We start from the raw sequence: 17942 nt of genomic DNA on the forward strand, positions 1-17942 counted from the left end.
TTGGATCCGCCACTGGTGACCAGGCCGGCCTATCTTGCTTCTAAACCGGTTTATAAACCGAACCGGTTTAAGTCAAACTGGTTTTGACCAGCCGTTGACCAAACCGGTTCGGTTTGGGTCTAAAACCGGTTTTGTACACCTCTAGCGAGTAGCACTTAACAAATTTGGGCCACCAAACTATGGCCCAAAGATAATATATTTCCAGGGCATCATATTATTTCGTCGTTCGCTGTGTATTTCTTTCAAAGCTGCAAAAAAACCAGTAACATAATAACCACCAGCCAGCTTTGACTACAATGGAGCATGATGAAGCAAAAGAAGAGCAGAAGAAGATATCGAGAAAGAAAGTAGCGGTGCTGCCATGGATGAGGAATCCAGTTGACGCCACCTCCTTTAACACGTGTCCCCTTACTCACCTTCCATTTCTGAACCCTAGGTATTATTATTATTATTATTATGCAATTAGGTTAACAGCTTCACAACATTTGATGCGTATATTCTAATCCACGATTTTGGATAATTCATTAACGTGTTTGAATTGTGATTATCTTATTATTCTGTTACTCTTTTTGTTTGTTTCGATTATGAATATTATTATTAGGTTGGAAGAGGCTTTGTGCAGTAATGGAATTGATTCACTCTTTCCTGTTCAAATTGCTGTTTGGCAAGAAACTATGGGCCCTGGCTGTTTCCAGAGAGATATTTGTGTCAATTCACCCACCGGAAGCGGGAAAACCTTAGCATATGCACTGCCAATTGTACAGATGCTTTCCACTCGTGCTGTCAAATGTCTTCGTGCGTTAGTGGTGTTGCCTACTCGGGATTTGGCTTTGCAGGTTCGGCATATCATTCCTCAATAATAAGTTAGTAATAGCATAACCAAACCCTAGTAATAACTAAAACTAATACTTGTGTTATTCTCTTAGGTTAGAGATGTTTTTGCCACTATTGCACCTGCAGTGGGATTATCGGTTGGTCTGGCGGTTGGTCAATCATCAATATCAGATGAAATCACAATGCTAATCGGGAGACCAAAGCTAGAGTCAGGAATCTGTTACGACCCTGAATCTCGTCCCGTGGAGTTGCAAAGTGCTGTAGATATATTAGTGGCAACGCCTGGACGGCTTATGGATCATATTAATAACACCAAGGGTTTTACACTTGAGCATCTTCGTTTTCTGGTAAGTCAGTTATTGAGAGTTTGTGGTTAGTTAAGTGTTTTGGTTTTGAAATTGATGCTGATAGTGTTTGTAATTCAGGTAGTTGATGAAACCGATCGGTTGCTACGTGAATCATATCAATCATGGCTTCCTACGGTGCTTCAATGTACCAGCTCTAGTGTTGACGGCCTCTTTTCTCATGTTAGCAATTCACTTTCCTCTGGTTTTGGCCCCTTAAGGACTATAAGGAGAGTGTAAGTGCCAGCTTTTCAGAATTTTAGTTTGTAATGGAGTAAATATCATACAGTTTTACTTTAATTGTGCTTTGATTTAAATAAATTGGTACAGTGGCGTTGAGAGGGGATTTAAGAGTAAACCATATCCGAGGCTCGTGAAGATGGTTCTATCTGCCACACTAACGCAAGATCCAAGCAAGCTTGCTCAACTTGATCTCCACCATCCATTGTTCTTGACAACCGGGAAGATACGTTATCAGCTTCCTGAACATTTAGTCTCCTTCAAATTGGTACACTCTTATGAATAATGACATCGTGCTTCTAACTTCGCACTACATAACCATTATATATAACTGTTTTTCACAGATTCAGTTTTTGTTTTCGTATGCAGATATGTGAACCAAAGCTGAAGCCTCTGTATTTGGTTGCCTTGTTACAAAGTTTAAAAGGGGAGAAATGCATTGTTTTCACTTCATCGGTCGAGTCAACTCACAGACTATGCACTTTACTTAAGTTTTTTGGGGATTTAGGGATCAAGATCAAGGAGTATTCTGGTCATCAACATCAAAGTGTTAGAAGGTAAAATTAATTAGTCTAACCCAATTATTACAATCGTTCAACCTGTTTTAACACGTTTACAATTTGATTACAACCCGCTAACCCATTTGACTTATTTAGACTTTAGATAAATGGGTCGTGTTTGGGTTAACCTGCTTAGGCGAGTCATTCCTAGCTTGATTTGGTTAAGTTGTTTAATTATAAGGTTGAAACACTGATCCGCCTAGCGCATTTATTAAAATCCTCCAACCTGTTTGACACCTTTATAACTTGATTACAACCCGCTAACTCATTTGGCTTGTTTAGACTATAAATAGTTTAAACAGATCGTGCTCCAGTTACACGATTTTAGGTGTGTTCGTGTTAAGGTTGATGTCTTTGACACAAATAGCATATGGGTCATGTACGGGTTCAAGTGACAAGTCAACCTGACATTTTTGACACCCTGATACTTCATCATCACGAAGTTCAATTATTGTGACCATGTATATGATTTTTCAGCAAGACATTGAGGGGATTCCGAGAAGGTGGAATACAAGTAGTAGTTTCTTCTGATGCAATGACACGAGGAATGGATGTTGAAGGGGTTAGAAACGTAATTAATTACGATAAGCCTCCGTACATTAAAACATATATTCATCGTGCTGGTCGCACTGCACGAGCAGGGAATCATGGCCGCTGCTTCACCTTGTTACATGAAGATGAGGTACTTTTTTCATAAAGTCAAACCTTTGACCTTTTGGTCTTCTTCAAGAAAGTGAAATCATAGAGATTTCTTTTATAATTGAGTTGCATATTTTGGTTTTTTGGTGCTTATTTATCAACTTTTGTGCATCTTATAGGTCAAACAATTCAAGAAACCGTTGAAGAAAGCCGACATTGATTCTTGTCCTGCATATATGGTTCCATTGGATTCTGTACAATACCTCCGTTCGACCTATGATAATGGTAACTTCTTTTTAAATAAATATTTGAAGTACAGGTCTTTTGGTATTTGGGAGTCAATTATTGTGAAAATAGAAATGTTGTGATTTGACTTTCTGGGCACAACTAGTGGTTTAAACGAGCCGAGCCTGAGCTCGCCTAAGCTCGAGCTTGGCTCGTTTGTTATTTATATAACTATCTTACGTATCTTTATTTATAATTACTTTTTTTATATTTATAATTATAGTTTTTATATATAACATAATATACAAACAATACAGTGCGTGTCTGTGTGTGTATAACATAATAGATGCTGTGTAATTATTTTTTTCATAATTTTGAATATATTATAATTTGTAATTTCTAAGAAAATATATATTAGATAAAATTATATAAATAATAGGCTTAGTCATGCTCGATTTGTGAAGCTTGGGCTCAAATTTGATTAAGCTTGGCTCAATTTGAGCTTTTAGTGAGCTACTGCTCATGAGCACCAACATGTTAAAATCCACATTTTCAACCACTTTATTTTGTATATCTACTGTTATCATTGATTCTCTAGTTTCACTTTCATGGGTATGTGTTAAAAGTCGTTATTTTACGCTAACTCAGCTTTGGAGAAACTAAAAGAGAACGTTGAAAAGGAAACATTGAAGAAACAGAAGATCGGATTCAATTCTTCGAGCAAGAGGAAGCGCTGAATAATATTGCTGTATTTTCTCTTCTTTTTTTTAATCCGAAATGTTGAATTTGTTGTAGTAAGAGTTGCAGCTAATCAACTGCTTCAATTTTGTAGTTCACAGAGAGCCAAGTGAACAGTTTTGGCTGGTGTGTTATTGTAGGTAACCTTAAATTTCGTTAAGGTTTAATTGCTTGAACATTCTTCTGTATTTGCCTCGTTTCAAAATATTTGTTTTGACCCATAACCAAACTCGGTAGTTTGGCTAGGTGGATCCGAACCACCCAGCCATGGCTCAGTTTTGTGTCGTGGGAGTGACCACCATACCACTTCGTCACACATATAGTTTGGAGGAGGTGGCATTCTTTGAGTGGTTGGGTGTAATTTTCATTTATATATTTGCATAATAAAAGGAATGAGTGATGTGTTTAACGTAGGTTGAAAGATGGAGGTGAATGATGGAGGCGCTAAGATGGAAGTGGGTGGTAAGTGATGACAAAGAGCCTTACAACTAGAGACCATCTTTATTATCATAGAAACTTTTTATATGAACTAATGATTTTGAAACCGGGCCGAGTTGGTTTGTCATTAATGATTTGGTCTAGAATTTTTGTCAAAGCCAGTAAAACCGAACCGTTAACAGCTTTGTACTTATCCGTGATTTGATAGGTTGAAGTGAGTCGCTCAACTCTTAAAAAGTAAAGGTGCTATGATGACCAAAACGTTGAACCATCTAATATAGATGATTATTTTAAAAAATATTTCTAAATTGCAACATACTACTTTCACTAGAGAAAGTATTAGAAGTAACATTATGCAATATGCAGTTTCTTAGTGACAGTTCAAATACAGACCTTAAAAGTTGTGTGCAGTTAGTCACCACTTATTCTATCAGAACGTTTAACTTAATTATTTATGCTTTTGGCCACTTTATATGAAGGATTGAGAAATGAAAACAATCATGTAGCACTATCGTTCTCATCAGAAAGTGTGTTTAGACCACAATGTCATGGGGACTTGATATAATCCAAATTCCAAAACACATATTTTTTTTATAAATGAGCTTTTGTCATTTAACGGTTTCGCATGATAAGCCTTACTGGTTTTAAAGTGTTATGCTATTATCTTTTGCTTTGGTGTTGAAGTTAATTATCATGCGATGGTCAATGTAGTTGCAAAAACACGCCGGCAATGTGCTTCTTGAGCTCCATTGGCCTTTATTTCAAGCCTCTAATGTTTATTCTGATTAATAACAAATCATTCAAATTTCACAACGTTATTGATGTTAAATCATTTCATCAAACTAGTGTGCGTAATAACCTTAAAACACAAGTTAATTGAACCAATCAACCAAGCTAACATGTTAGATATGTTTTCTGTTAATTTTAGGCAAAAGCCCCAGGTTTTCATGTTTGATTAGTTTATTTCAATTTGTCATCTAAGACATTTGACCAAATTCCAACATCTTTATTAATGGTTTGCTTCATCCGTATTAATGATTTCGTTCAAGTTTGAATGTTAAACTCTTAGCGGTTCCAAGTTCCAACTTTAGGGGTGTAATTTGTATATATAAATGATGATAACATTATATATACTCTTAATAAAAAAGTAATATATTTTTCCTATTTTTTAGTCTGATATGTCAACACCACATTCACTCTCTCACTATTTTCAGCCCATTTTTGTAAATTGGATTATATGATGGGTTTCACGCGACCTGATTTCTTGAAATGGGCTATAACATATATCACTTGAACTTGATAATCCGTCTCGTATTCTTCACCAAAGCCTAACCACCCGTTACTTCAATATCACCGGCATGGATCTTCACGGCAATGATGGCGATTAGCACAAGCCAACTAGACCAATTTACGAATTACAAGCTAAATGCGAAAATATTGTATAATAGTCATGATAAAACTAAATACTTACGAATCACAGTAAACTTTAACGACATCCTTAGTTATTATTCACATTAAAAAATACAAATCTAGAAAAGGAATATTGTTCAATAAAATGTTACATTTTTTTAACAAAAACATGAATTAAAAAAATACTATATATTAACATTACAATATCTATCTATAATATATATAAATGAAAACCCTAAAATCCTACGTGTCGCGATGTGGTCGCTCCCCCCTTTTATGGAAGCCACCAGATTGCTTGATTTTTAAATGGAGGCATCTCATTGATTTAACCCAAATTCATGGGTATGGGTCTTACCAAAACCATATAGCTCTTAAACGGGTTATAGCATCTTATTAAATTAAAAATTAATCTTACCAATTATTTGATATGAAAATCCTATAAAATAGGGATATACTAAAATTTAATATCCAATTTAAAAATAAAAAGATATTATTATTAATAAACAATTTTATAGTAAAAAACATAAGCGGATCAAGGATTACCAAATCCAGATAGCTTTTAAACGGGTTATAACATATCATTTATTTATGAAACTCTTTCATCATCAAACTCTCAGTATATTATTAACTTTCTTACAATAAAGAAAATTAAAATCCAAAAAATAAAAATTAAAAAACAAAAAATGTAAAACAACCCCGTAATATAGAGGACGAAATCTAGTATATTATAAAGTATTAAGTTACAAGGTGCTAAGCAACCTCCCATTTTTGTCTTGACAACTTGGCATGCAGAGATTTGAGGTTCTGTTTTCAGATCTAGGATCTCCACTAATGATATGCATGATAATTATAAAAGTCATTGATGTTTATATTATCATTCTTTTATTATTTGCTTTGTAATAAATAAACAACTTATTCCAGGATATTCATGCTCGTTGAAGGACTAATTTAACGGGATTCAAATTATATTATTTAGTATTTATCCTATCAAATTCGTGTTATACGTTCCTAACTGGATTTTGTCGCAGTGGGCTTCCCCTCAAACACGAGAGTGCTGTGTTTGTAAATGGTGTTTTGGTTGTAATACATAAAACTGTTTTGTAAGAGTCACAATTTCACTCTCTCACTACTTTGATTATCTTCTATGCACTATTTACAAGTAGATTATATTGTTACCGTAGTTAACGAATTTGTTCCCAATAGCAAAACCAATATTTGAGTGAGTGTTTAAAATTTGAAAATTGTGACATTGGTTATGTAGGGATTTAAGCGAAAAGGGAGTTTTATGCATAATTCATGATTTTTTTAGAAATAAAACGAACGTATATATCTATACTTATGTTTATATAGGATCAAAACCATGTTATAAATTTTGAATTCCAAAACTACTATACATAGACAGTACATGCAAGTAAAATGTGTCAAAATGTTTAAAAATAGCCTAAATCCCCAATGTGTGGTGTAGTTGCGCCCACTTTCATTGAAAGGTGACATAGAAAGTGGTTACTACGTTCGTGATTTACTTTATTGTGATACTTTAATATACATTAGAAAAATACATTATTATTTTAGAATATATGTATTGTTTTTTTCATTAGTCTTAATCGAAAGTTATTTTGTATTATATTAAACTATCTTTATATAAATCAAATTTGGCTTTTAAACTGTATGCTTGTTTAGTTTTGAATATTTTATACATCTACTAAAATAATTAGTTTGTTCATGCAATGGGTGCTTCTAAAAAGTACCCAAACTACCTAGAAGTCTAAAACATCAATTAACCAAAAGGCCACATCTCATTTTACTCAAAACTACCCAAACTACTTGCGGTGGTGTTCTCATGATAATACCTAACTCGATTATCCATTTTTAATCTACCAACGCTTAGATGAACGGCCTCATCATCGGGTTCACCAAGTCAGTTTGTAACCCGATTGCCGAACCTAAATCAATTGTGGGGATGTTCCCAACTATCCAAATTCCGAGCCACTACCCGAGGACATACTTTTCACCCTAAGATATTCAACCATTTAGTCAAAATGATATCTACTCTAAATTAATCTAAAAAATAATGTTTTTTTTTATTGTTGTTACCTTGAAATAACTCCTTATTTATTTATTTATTTATTTTCCTTTTACTAGTTATTATTAGATTAGATTGACAATGGTTGGTAATTAAAGTGTTTCACTTTTATCATAAAATATTTTGCAAGTGATCCATTATTTATGAACGAGTATTAATTGGTAGATAACTAGATATATTTTAAGAAGTGTTTAAACATAATGCAAGTCCACTTATTACAACTGGAAATTGTATTGACTTTTTTATTAGTGTTTACCAGTCTTTCAAAATCCGAACCGAGCTGATGTGTTTGTTTGGTTGGTTAAACATGAAATCATCAACGTCATTAGTTTGGTTAGAAGTTAATACACCGATGACGAAAGAACCAAACGGGTTTAAGTAGACAAGTTTTTGAAAAGCTACCTCCACTATTTCCCGCTAACCAGTTTTTAGACTACACCGAAAAGTTGATCATGTAACTATCCTTATCTGACGTTGATGTTATTCTTTAAAATATGTCTAGTTAACGTTTAATGAATACGATTGTTGAACTTTCAAAACCTAAATGATTATAACACAAAAAATAGAATGAATTAATATTATAAAACTAATCTTTTGGAATCATATTAGACAACATTTTAGTTGTGTAATAAGAAGACAAGACGCCATTAGTTAGCATGTTTTGCACATGAGACAAGAACTCGTTTGTTAAGCCTCTATATTGTCCGAACACATTATAGTACTATATTCTCCACTTCTAGCCCTTACACTAATCTCAGTTTGCATTTCTACACCAACTAAAACCCTGTATATAATATTCAAAATATAATGACTGAAATGTTGGATTTCATATAATACATGGGTGTATTTTGTAATTAATCAAACATAATAAACACGCGCGCGCTTACCAAAAACATTAAACCAAAGTAACCAAATTCGTTAAATAAAAGCCACGTGGACAGGCGCGTGCGTGTCCTGCTGTTTGCTATTGGTCCAACTACGTGTACGTCCTTTTGAAGCCACGTGGCAAGCTGCTAAAGAAGGTGTATATCACATGCCGTGTGGCCGCGCGTAGGATAGGCGGTAATATCAATATCTTTATTTTCCAAATCAGCGTGTCAAACACTCAAAGTATGGGGATAAGGTTACTTTGCCCCCTTTATAAATTTGTTTTATCAAAGTATCCCTTGGAGTATCAGAACTTGACTATATTATACACACTTTTCCCTTTAAGGTGGATTTGGAAAGCTTTTATGACGTGTGTAGATATTTGTTACACCATAACACCAATGAAATGGTATTAGAGCATTCCCAGCTCATTCCACATATTTTACCCTATAATTTAGCTAAAAAATATCATGTCAAAATTTATCTATCATTTTTTAAAAATCTTTCACATTCTATTCCCTATTCACATCCATAAATTCTTTTTTGATTATTTTTTTCTCTTTTGTCTTATTATATAGTATATGGTGATTGGGAGATAGTTGATATACTATATGATATGGATCAAAAGTGAGTCCCTATATTTAGGGTTTTACTTAAGTTGCCATATAACTTATCCATATATTAAGGAATGGATTGGAGAGGTGATTTTGATGGTTTTCTCAAAATTTATCCTAAATTATATGGGTTTGACAACTTTAGAGAATGGGCTGGGAATGCTCTTAGTAAGCATCAAAGAAAGCTATGAATCAAAATCACTTTTATTATATTTTGTTGATTTTTAGTAATTTAGTTATTGGATTGTCACACCCGGCCCTGAGCGGCGGAAACAGCCGGGCGCGCGCGAGTGGGGATTGATAATTAAGCACGGGTCATTGCAAACATTCAAAGTAAGATTTTCATTGCGCATGAAATGTTTAATACAGATACATTACATTGTTTAAAAATTACATAAAAACATCCAAGTATAAAAACTGTTGAAGATTTCCACGCCATATCCCCTTGCGCGGCGGGAGCAACCACGCGCATCGAAGGGATAGAACTAAAATCTTCCAAAAAGCTAGTTTTAGATGTTCAGCGTGAGGTGCTCTAAGTGTGACTCCATGCGCTACCTAGTTATCTCCTGAAAGACACGTAAAAACATTTGAATCAGTATAAACTGATTGAGTTCACAAGTTTTAGTAACTTGATAAATCGCATTGCATCATAGTCTTGATAAAAATCATATTGAAACACATTTCTGATTTCATGTCTAAACATATACTTGATAATCCGTATGAAAACATAGATCTGACACATATTTCTGATAAAAATCGTTCCGCGGCTACGCGCGAACATTACTGGGAACCGTGCTCGTCTGTGTAAGTGGCACTGCCACTACGAGCGAAATAAGTAATACCATCCCGCGGGTTACGCGCGAACATTTCTGGAAATGTGCTCGTCCATGCAAAGTGGCGCTGCCACTACGAGCTAAATAATGTAATGCCGTCCCGCGGGTTACGCGTGGACATTTCTGAAAAACCGTGCTCGTCTATGCAAAGAGGCGTTGCCCCTACGAGCTAATCAATAATACCGTCCCGCGGGTTACGCGCGGACGTTGTGCCGGAAAACAAGGCGCTCGTCCATGCAAAGAGGCGCGACCCCTACGAGCGGGCTCAAACCCATAGTACTGCCCCATGACCATACTAGGCACTCGTCCATGCAAAGAGGTGCGACCCCTACGAGTGGGTGGATCAAACCAGCAGTCCCTACCCTTAGAGTTCCAATGGTAAAGTGATCACTTACTCGAGTTCTAGCGCACATACATCGAAAACCATAGATAACCGTTCGCATTGCTTATCATGAAATATAATTTAAACACATAATCGCTTGCATAGCTTGTAAGTATACCATGATAAAACATTATTTAAGTACGTGTCCCTCGCCCCGAAAACAGTTTAAAAATAGTGAAAACAGTGAGAATAGGGGCTGTGAGACTCACCTGTGGTTCTTGTTAAGGGATTAATCGAGATTCGGGTTTTCTTGGTGTTAGCCTTTGAATTGAAGGTCTAGAATAACAAGAAGTATATAAGAAATAGGAGAATATAAGGGTTGGAAAGTAGATCTCAAGGTTATAATCTCGGCTTACCTAGTAACAGGAACGGAATTGAAAATCAAACGGATGCTTGGGCGATGATTAGTGCGTGCAACTTTAAGAGAGAAGTTTGAAGTGTGTTTTGGGTGATAATTTAGGTTACATATTTATAGGCAAACTCAAGGGAACACAATCCCTTGCTTTAGGGGATTGTAATCTTTTCATATCTAGGTGTAATGATGATAAAGTATGGAAATTATTATTATTTATTTAAAAGTGGAGTAGTGGATAAAAGATTTTGATTTGATTTGGACAGGACATGCAGGTCTGTGGTTGGTGGGAGTGGGGTGGCTGACAGTTGACTTTTCATGTTACAGTATGCTTTTTCAGATGCTTTTGTCAGTGTACAGTAAAAAGTGGAAAATCTCTGAAACACGCTACTGTTTCCTTTTGGGCGGGAGTAATTCCCTTATATCTGTGATTTAGGCTAAGTGTTCTGCGCGTATAACTTTGTGTGCATAGCTTTCTGCGTGAAGGACATTTATTTGCTGCGGGTAGGTACGTAACCTTCTCGCAGTCAGGGACATTGAGTTTCATTTGTAGATTCTCCAGGTGGTCTTGGTATTTCAACATAGTGATCAGTCATGTTGAAGTCAATTCCATCTTGGAGCTTCAGACAAACTAGCTCTCAATGTTCCCGCCATGCGGGGAGGTTAGTTCCCCTTCCGCACGCGCATGAACGATTTGGGATGCACCCGCCTTAACATCATGCGGGACGGTCAACCCAATAGACAACATTAAGTTATGGATACATAAAACCAGTACACTCGCGCATGGCGCATATAACATATGCCCACGCAGGTTCTTAACATGGTGCGCTCGCGCAGGGCGCACTTAACATGCCCGCGCTGATTCTAACATGGCGCGCTCGCGCACGGCGCATATAACAAATGCCCGCGCTGATTCTAACATGGCGCGCTTAATATTTACAATCACCTAATTATTAGGTTGATTACTTAGTTTATAGGATTGGGAAATTACCGGGTGTCACATGGATTTAAAGTACAAATAGACTCACTGTAATTAATTTTAGAGAAATTAAAGTGAAAGTTATATATTTTTTTGGTTAGTAATAGTAAGAGATTACATACTTAAGAATTAGGCCTACTATAGAAACTTAAGAAAGTTTACATTTTAGTGTTGAATTTATGTTAACTAAATACTTTGGTATATAAGTTGGTTTATATCTAGTAATGCAACTTAGGCAAGTTTAATCATGCATCTTATTGTTGTTGTTTTGGTAAGTAGTTTAAATAAATAGATTGTACGTGAAATGAATCGAACGATAGTGGCAAAACAGCAAAACGTAGATTTAACTCCTCACATTAGTCACCTTTTTAATCTAAAACCTTATGTATTGTGACCTAATCCAAACATACCCTTATTACAAGCTATAATATGTTAAACAACTGCTTATTACATTTGATATATAAACCTGATCTGAACAAGAAAAAACTAAAACTTAAAACACTTGGGACAAGAATTTTGGTATGAGATTGAGCAGAAGATTAATAAAAAGTCATTAGTTTTTTACGATAAAGTGTATGGAATTAGATGACACTCAACTTGATTAGTGTTACCCAAAATATATATCAATTTACTCGAAAAGTATTTTTAAAGTTCTCTTTGTCCCCGGGTAGTAGAGTAATCCTATAAAGTTTCTTTGGTGATAAAACTATATATAAATTAGAATGGCAAGAATATGATTAAGAATTCCAACAAGTATACCAAATAACCAAGAATATTCAGTAACCGATACATTAACAGGTAAAAAAGCAGACATGGATATAAAATCACCAATACTCGTTCCAACTTCCAAACACGTCCCATTACCATCCTAGTCCACAACTCCACACACTTTTCAAAATTTTAAATTTATACCTATAGGGGCACAAATCATCCACTTAAAACACCTACAACCCTCAAACTTGACAAAAACACATATCCTCAAGGCACCAAAGTGCAAGTCCTCTTTAAAGCCCCAAAATTTAAATAGCACACATCTCCCTATCTCATTTCCACTCAGTCTCTCTCACTTTGAACACTTCTAGAGAGAGAAACTGAAACTAGAGAGAGAGAGAGAGAAACACCAATGGCGTTCTTATCTTTCGTCGGTCGTCTTCTCTTCGTCTCCGTCTTCGTTTTCTCCGCCTATCAAGAGTAACTAACTAACTAACTTCCGTTTCTCATCTTTTATTTAGATCTATCTAGTTTGATATTATTAAGTTGTGGCTTTGGATCTGAATGTTGAATTGCGTTATTTTAGGGATGTGTGTAGTAAGTGGTACTGTTGGTATGTAATTGTGTTTGGTTAAGTTAATATGAGCTGGTGTGGAGCTTTAGGGTTTGGTTTAGTTGATTGAAGGGGATGTGAGTGTACATTAGGCTTGCTAGCTTACTGTTTTCAGCTGAATAATAAAATTCTGAAGCTAAATGAAATGCTACTAGATCCTAGGGCTGACAGATTCTGACATGGACCTGGTAACACGACACAAATATTAACAGGTTTCGTGTGTTAGACACGTCGACTTGTTTAAGACGTGTTTAAATTTGTGTCCCACCCAAATTATATATTTAAATTTGTAAAAATTATTTCTTATTGAAGTATGTTATGTATTAATGAAGACTTTTATGGATTCTTATTTCAAAGATGTTAAGGATTATGTATTAATTTTAGGACTTTTATGAACTTTTTGCATTAAAATTTTTGTATTTTAGTAGCATAGGTTCTAAAATTGTTCATTTCTATAGGTTTTAATGAACATAAATATGAATTAGCTGACTAATTGAGTAATTGTTTGTCAAATGTTATTCTTTGCAATATTTAAAATGGAAGTGGTATGAATTTTGGTTAAGTTTTTTAGATCTTGAGAAAATTTGTTGAAATTACCAAAGGACAAGCTTCTGTATGGAGTATGGACTAATGGTACTGCTTCATATGATAGTTTGTACATCATTACTAGTTGGATAGTACTAATTTGTACTAGTACAGTACCTTTGTGTGTTCTAAATTGTGAACTTATGGTACTATCTAATACTAAAAGTTTATCAAGTAAATACATGCATTACATCTATAAGAAGCATTCTTATAAAATTTTTGATTCTGTTACCTGTAGGTTTAATGATTTTGGAGTTGATGGTGGATCAGCTGCAACTGCCCTTACACCAAAGTTCAATGTGCTTTCAAAGCATTTCACAACACACACAGGCTTCCAAGTGCCTGAATTTGAGGTATGATAATAAATGTCACCATATTGTTTCAACTAGAGAGGTGCCGCAGATGTGGCAGGGAACACATACATTGGTTATCACATAACATGTTACATTTTTTTCGAATTAAAACGATTACAGCAATACCATACTCAAATTCAAAAGAATAATATACTCGTTTTTATGTGTAAGTTTTTAAAACTATTAACCTTTGAAAAGTTATTGCTGTTTAAAAACCGTGGACGGGAAGTTGGTTTAAGAATGGAATTAAAAGAAATACATGGGTAAAGATAATTGGGCAAGAGTGTAAGTATTCTTTAAATAACTAAAGATAAGGAGACAAAAATGTAAGTACTCTTTAAATAACCAATAGATATGTGGATGATTGTGCATAAAAGACTATCTTGCCCCCTTAAACTAATAACTAGTTGAATTAACTATTGCACCCTAAGCATTAAAAGTTATATCCTGTATATTTTAAAATGCCGTTGTTTGGTGCATTATATAATATAGATTGACATATATAACTTTGATTATTTGGATTTTAAATGGCTATGAATTATGATACAGATCAAGTTCTTGGTTGCTGGAGCTATAGCCCTTAAAGCCCTTGGAAGCTTCCTTTTCATCTTTGGCAGCACCATTGGTGCTACACTCCTGGTTAGCAACTCATAGTTACACAAAAAAATTTCTTTTTCTATTTTTAAAATAAAATTGTTAATAACTTTTTCTTTAAATCTGTTTTCAGATTCTGCACCAGTTGATTGCTACTCCACTCTTATACGACTTCTACAACTATGACATTGAGAAGAAAGAATTTCTTCAGCTTTTTATCAAATTCACACAGGTATGAAATATGAATAGGCTTGCAAACAAACCGCTTGGCAAGAAGTTCGTTTATGTTTGTTAGTTTACGTTTGTTTAGGTTTGGCAATATATTTATTTAAGTCTTTAAGGACCATTACAATGCAGACTAGTTTTAATATCTTTTTAAGCTACAAGTGTTCACATTTACTTTTGATTGGTTTTAGCTCCGTTACATTCGTTCATCTATGTTCAGTTATGTCCATTCGTGAACAGTTCGTTTACACTCTTAACTAGTGAACATAAATGAACACGTTCATTTTCATAATGAACAAACATGAACGAGAAAGCGTTGTTTGTTCAATCATTTGTTATGTTAAAGTTAAAGAACGAACTCGGACATGCTCTGTGGCTTGTTTTTTCGGTTCAGTTACTATCCTAGGTATGAATAATATTTTTAGAAACCATTTTATTTGTTGATGGGTTGATTTGCTTTGTGTTTCATTTCCTTTATATTGGTTGTTTTTGTAATTCTTGAAAGTGTACTTATTAAAACCGCATTTTGTAGAGTTTGGCGTTGTTGGGTGGACTTTTGTTCTTCGTTGGGATGAAGAATTCCATCCCAAGAAGATCTTCAACAACAAAGAAGGCTGCCAAAACGAAGACTGTTTAAGAGATATGGTGTTGTAACTTGTAAGGTTGCATCTTGGTTTTCTTTTCTTACTTTTTATTTTTGTTTTTTCGCACGGTTGACATTTTGATGCAATCTCTTGTATGATTTTTGTTAAAGTTTTGTTGTTGTTTTGGAGTTATGCTACATTCTTTAAGTTGGATATCTAGTTCAAGGATTATCATTAATTTAAGTTATGCTGTTATCTCTATATTTAGTCTTATGTGATAGCATATTTGGTTAATTATGGTGTGCTCAACCTCTTACCCAACCTGTTCGACCCTATAAAATGTTGTTTCCGGTTAGCGCAACACAACGGGTTCAACCCAACATGTTTACTCAATTTGAAATATTGAACCGCCCACGTTACGTTGTGTTCAACCCAACATGTTTACTCAATTTGAAATATTGAACCGCCCACGTTACTCAACAAACAAGATGAAATGGCTAGCTTTCTAACTATCTACATTAGGAAAATGTACAATAAACAAAGAAACCACACTCTATCGAAAAAGTTTGTCTAATTACACACACATAGATGGATTAAATAGTTGGGTTTGGAAGACATTATATGGAAATTGGGTGTTTTTTTCCCAAGGTAGGGTTAAAGAAAAAATATTTACCATTTTTGTGTTTTTTTAAAAGGCATTTACATATATCTAAGTTCTCTTATTATATATTTATCCAATCGTTAAAAACTAATTACATATTTCCCATCCCTAAACACATATGCAACATATTTATCCATTTTATTAAAATTAACTAACTAAATGACTGGTTTACCTTTAATAAACTAATTAAAGAACCATTAACGTATCTCTTTCCTAGTAGCAATAATTACATATATTCCAAATTTAACACAAAGTGAGTCGGTGTTAAGATAAACATATCGAAGCTATTAAGAGGCTTAATGAGGATATATATATATATATATAGGAGAAGTATAGTTTGAAAACCCTCTTGAGTTGAGAAAACCCGTGAAAACCCTATGTAACATCGTTTTTTTTTGTTACATGTAATATATGTTGTTACATTTAATACAAAACATCGAAAACATAAAAAAAGAATGTTTTGCTATTTTTTTTTACATTTTTTAAGTAATTTTTATATATATTTTCAGGAGAGAGAAAATGTAAATAAACTTTTATATTTTTTATTAACTTTAATTATGGACCACAAGATTTAATCTTTAATTAAAAACATGTGGTTGAGAATGAGTTTCTAGAGTTTTCACAACTCAAGTGAGTTTTTATTCTAACTTAACCCTATATATATATATATATATATGTATACATACATAACATTCCTTTTGTTGTTGTTGTTACTACTACTACTATTTTGGTGTAGCTAATGTTATAAAAGTGAAGTGGATATTATTTAATATATAAACTAAAAAAACCTTGGCAAATTGAGAACTTTGAGAACCATTTTCGATCACTAAAAAAAACCTCTAAAAAATATTTAAAAAATTATAAAACAAAAAAAAAACAAAAATTTTAAAAAGTTAAAAAACCAAATTCTTATATTTCATTCCGGTTTCATTAAAAAATGATTTTTTAATTCGTATTATACCTATACACATATATATACTTTCATTTAATCTCTAGTTACGTAATGTACATATATGTACATTATCATTTATCTTAAATTATACATATGTGTATAGAAAAAAAACATATGTGTACATATATGTACATATTATACATATATGTATAATTTAGCTACCGAGATTTTTTTTTTTCATTTTTTTAAGAAACTTGGATGACAAATAAGAACTTTGGTTTTTTTACTTTTTTTATTTTTGTGTTTTTTTTATTTATGATTTTTTTTATTTTTGGGTTTTTTTGTGGTCCAAATGGTTCTCATAGTTCTCAATTCCCAAAAAATTTTCACATAATCCTGATTATATATATATATATATATATAACATTCTTTTTATTGTTGTTGTTACTACTACTACTTTGGTGTAGCTAATGTTATAAAAGTGAAGTGGATATTATTTAATATAAAAACTAGTAATCTGAGTTGTTTATTTGGACTTGCTCAAATGGATTACATATGTCTATAATTAACAATTTATTTATGGATATTATTTTCAAAACATCACTCAACGCACAAATCTTAAATGGTACAAGTTGAAATTCATCTAAAATGTTTGTAAACTTTTATAAAAGTTTTAATCCCTTTATTAATATCATTATTAACATAGTATTGGAGTTAATATTTTAATCAAACATCAAAAATATTTTTTTACATAGTTAATAAATGGGATTTCTAACATGGGTGGCATATGAACAAATTTTGTCACATAATAAGGGTAAAAGAGTAAATGCATGCTAAAAGGATAAATATGTAATTAAGATTTTAACATTGGAGAGATATGTAATTAAGAGGCTTAATAAGGATATATACCAAACTAATATTAGTGGAAAAAGTATTTATCATTTTGGTGTTTTCTATTTATTTTGTATACACCTTTTACTTTAAATTATAGTGTTTTTTATCAGTTAATATATTATTTATTTTTGTTTCATATTTCTTATACATGTTTTATCCGATAAATCTAAAAACTTATTTTTTATATATTTTTTTATTTTTTAGTAACTCGTTTTGAATCTATTCTTTTTATTTCTTTTCTTATTGTTTTTTTTCAAATATTTTTTTTTCCTTTTTTTAAATATATTTAATT

At 33.2% G+C, this 17942-nt stretch overlaps 2 protein-coding genes across 2 annotated transcripts; both read left to right on the forward strand.

The window, feature by feature from the left end:
- The first annotated feature begins 296 nt into the window (after positions 1-296).
- LOC143566648 (DEAD-box ATP-dependent RNA helicase 1-like) lies at positions 297-3697 on the forward strand. The gene is made up of 9 exons (XM_077053288.1): positions 297-436; positions 602-836; positions 927-1181; positions 1260-1414; positions 1509-1686; positions 1788-1975; positions 2456-2660; positions 2797-2902; positions 3491-3697. Exons 1-9 carry the CDS (start codon positions 297-299, stop codon positions 3577-3579), a joined length of 1551 nt encoding a protein of 516 aa, XP_076909403.1. The 3' UTR covers positions 3580-3697.
- An 8964-nt stretch (positions 3698-12661) lies between these two features.
- On the forward strand, positions 12662-15446 carry LOC143566649 (uncharacterized). Its single transcript, XM_077053289.1, has 5 exons — positions 12662-12729; positions 13686-13800; positions 14350-14439; positions 14528-14626; positions 15152-15446. The coding sequence occupies exons 1-5, from the start codon at positions 12662-12664 to the stop codon at positions 15254-15256; spliced, it is 477 nt and encodes a 158-aa protein (XP_076909404.1). The 3' UTR covers positions 15257-15446.
- Positions 15447-17942: the final 2496 nt, after the last annotated feature.

This window comes from Bidens hawaiensis, unplaced genomic scaffold (assembly GCF_021521415.1).
Source record: "Bidens hawaiensis isolate Kalapana, Puna unplaced genomic scaffold, B.hawaiensis_p1.1 tig00023035_1, whole genome shotgun sequence".
In the NCBI taxonomy this organism is placed as follows: Eukaryota; Viridiplantae; Streptophyta; class Magnoliopsida; order Asterales; family Asteraceae; genus Bidens; species Bidens hawaiensis.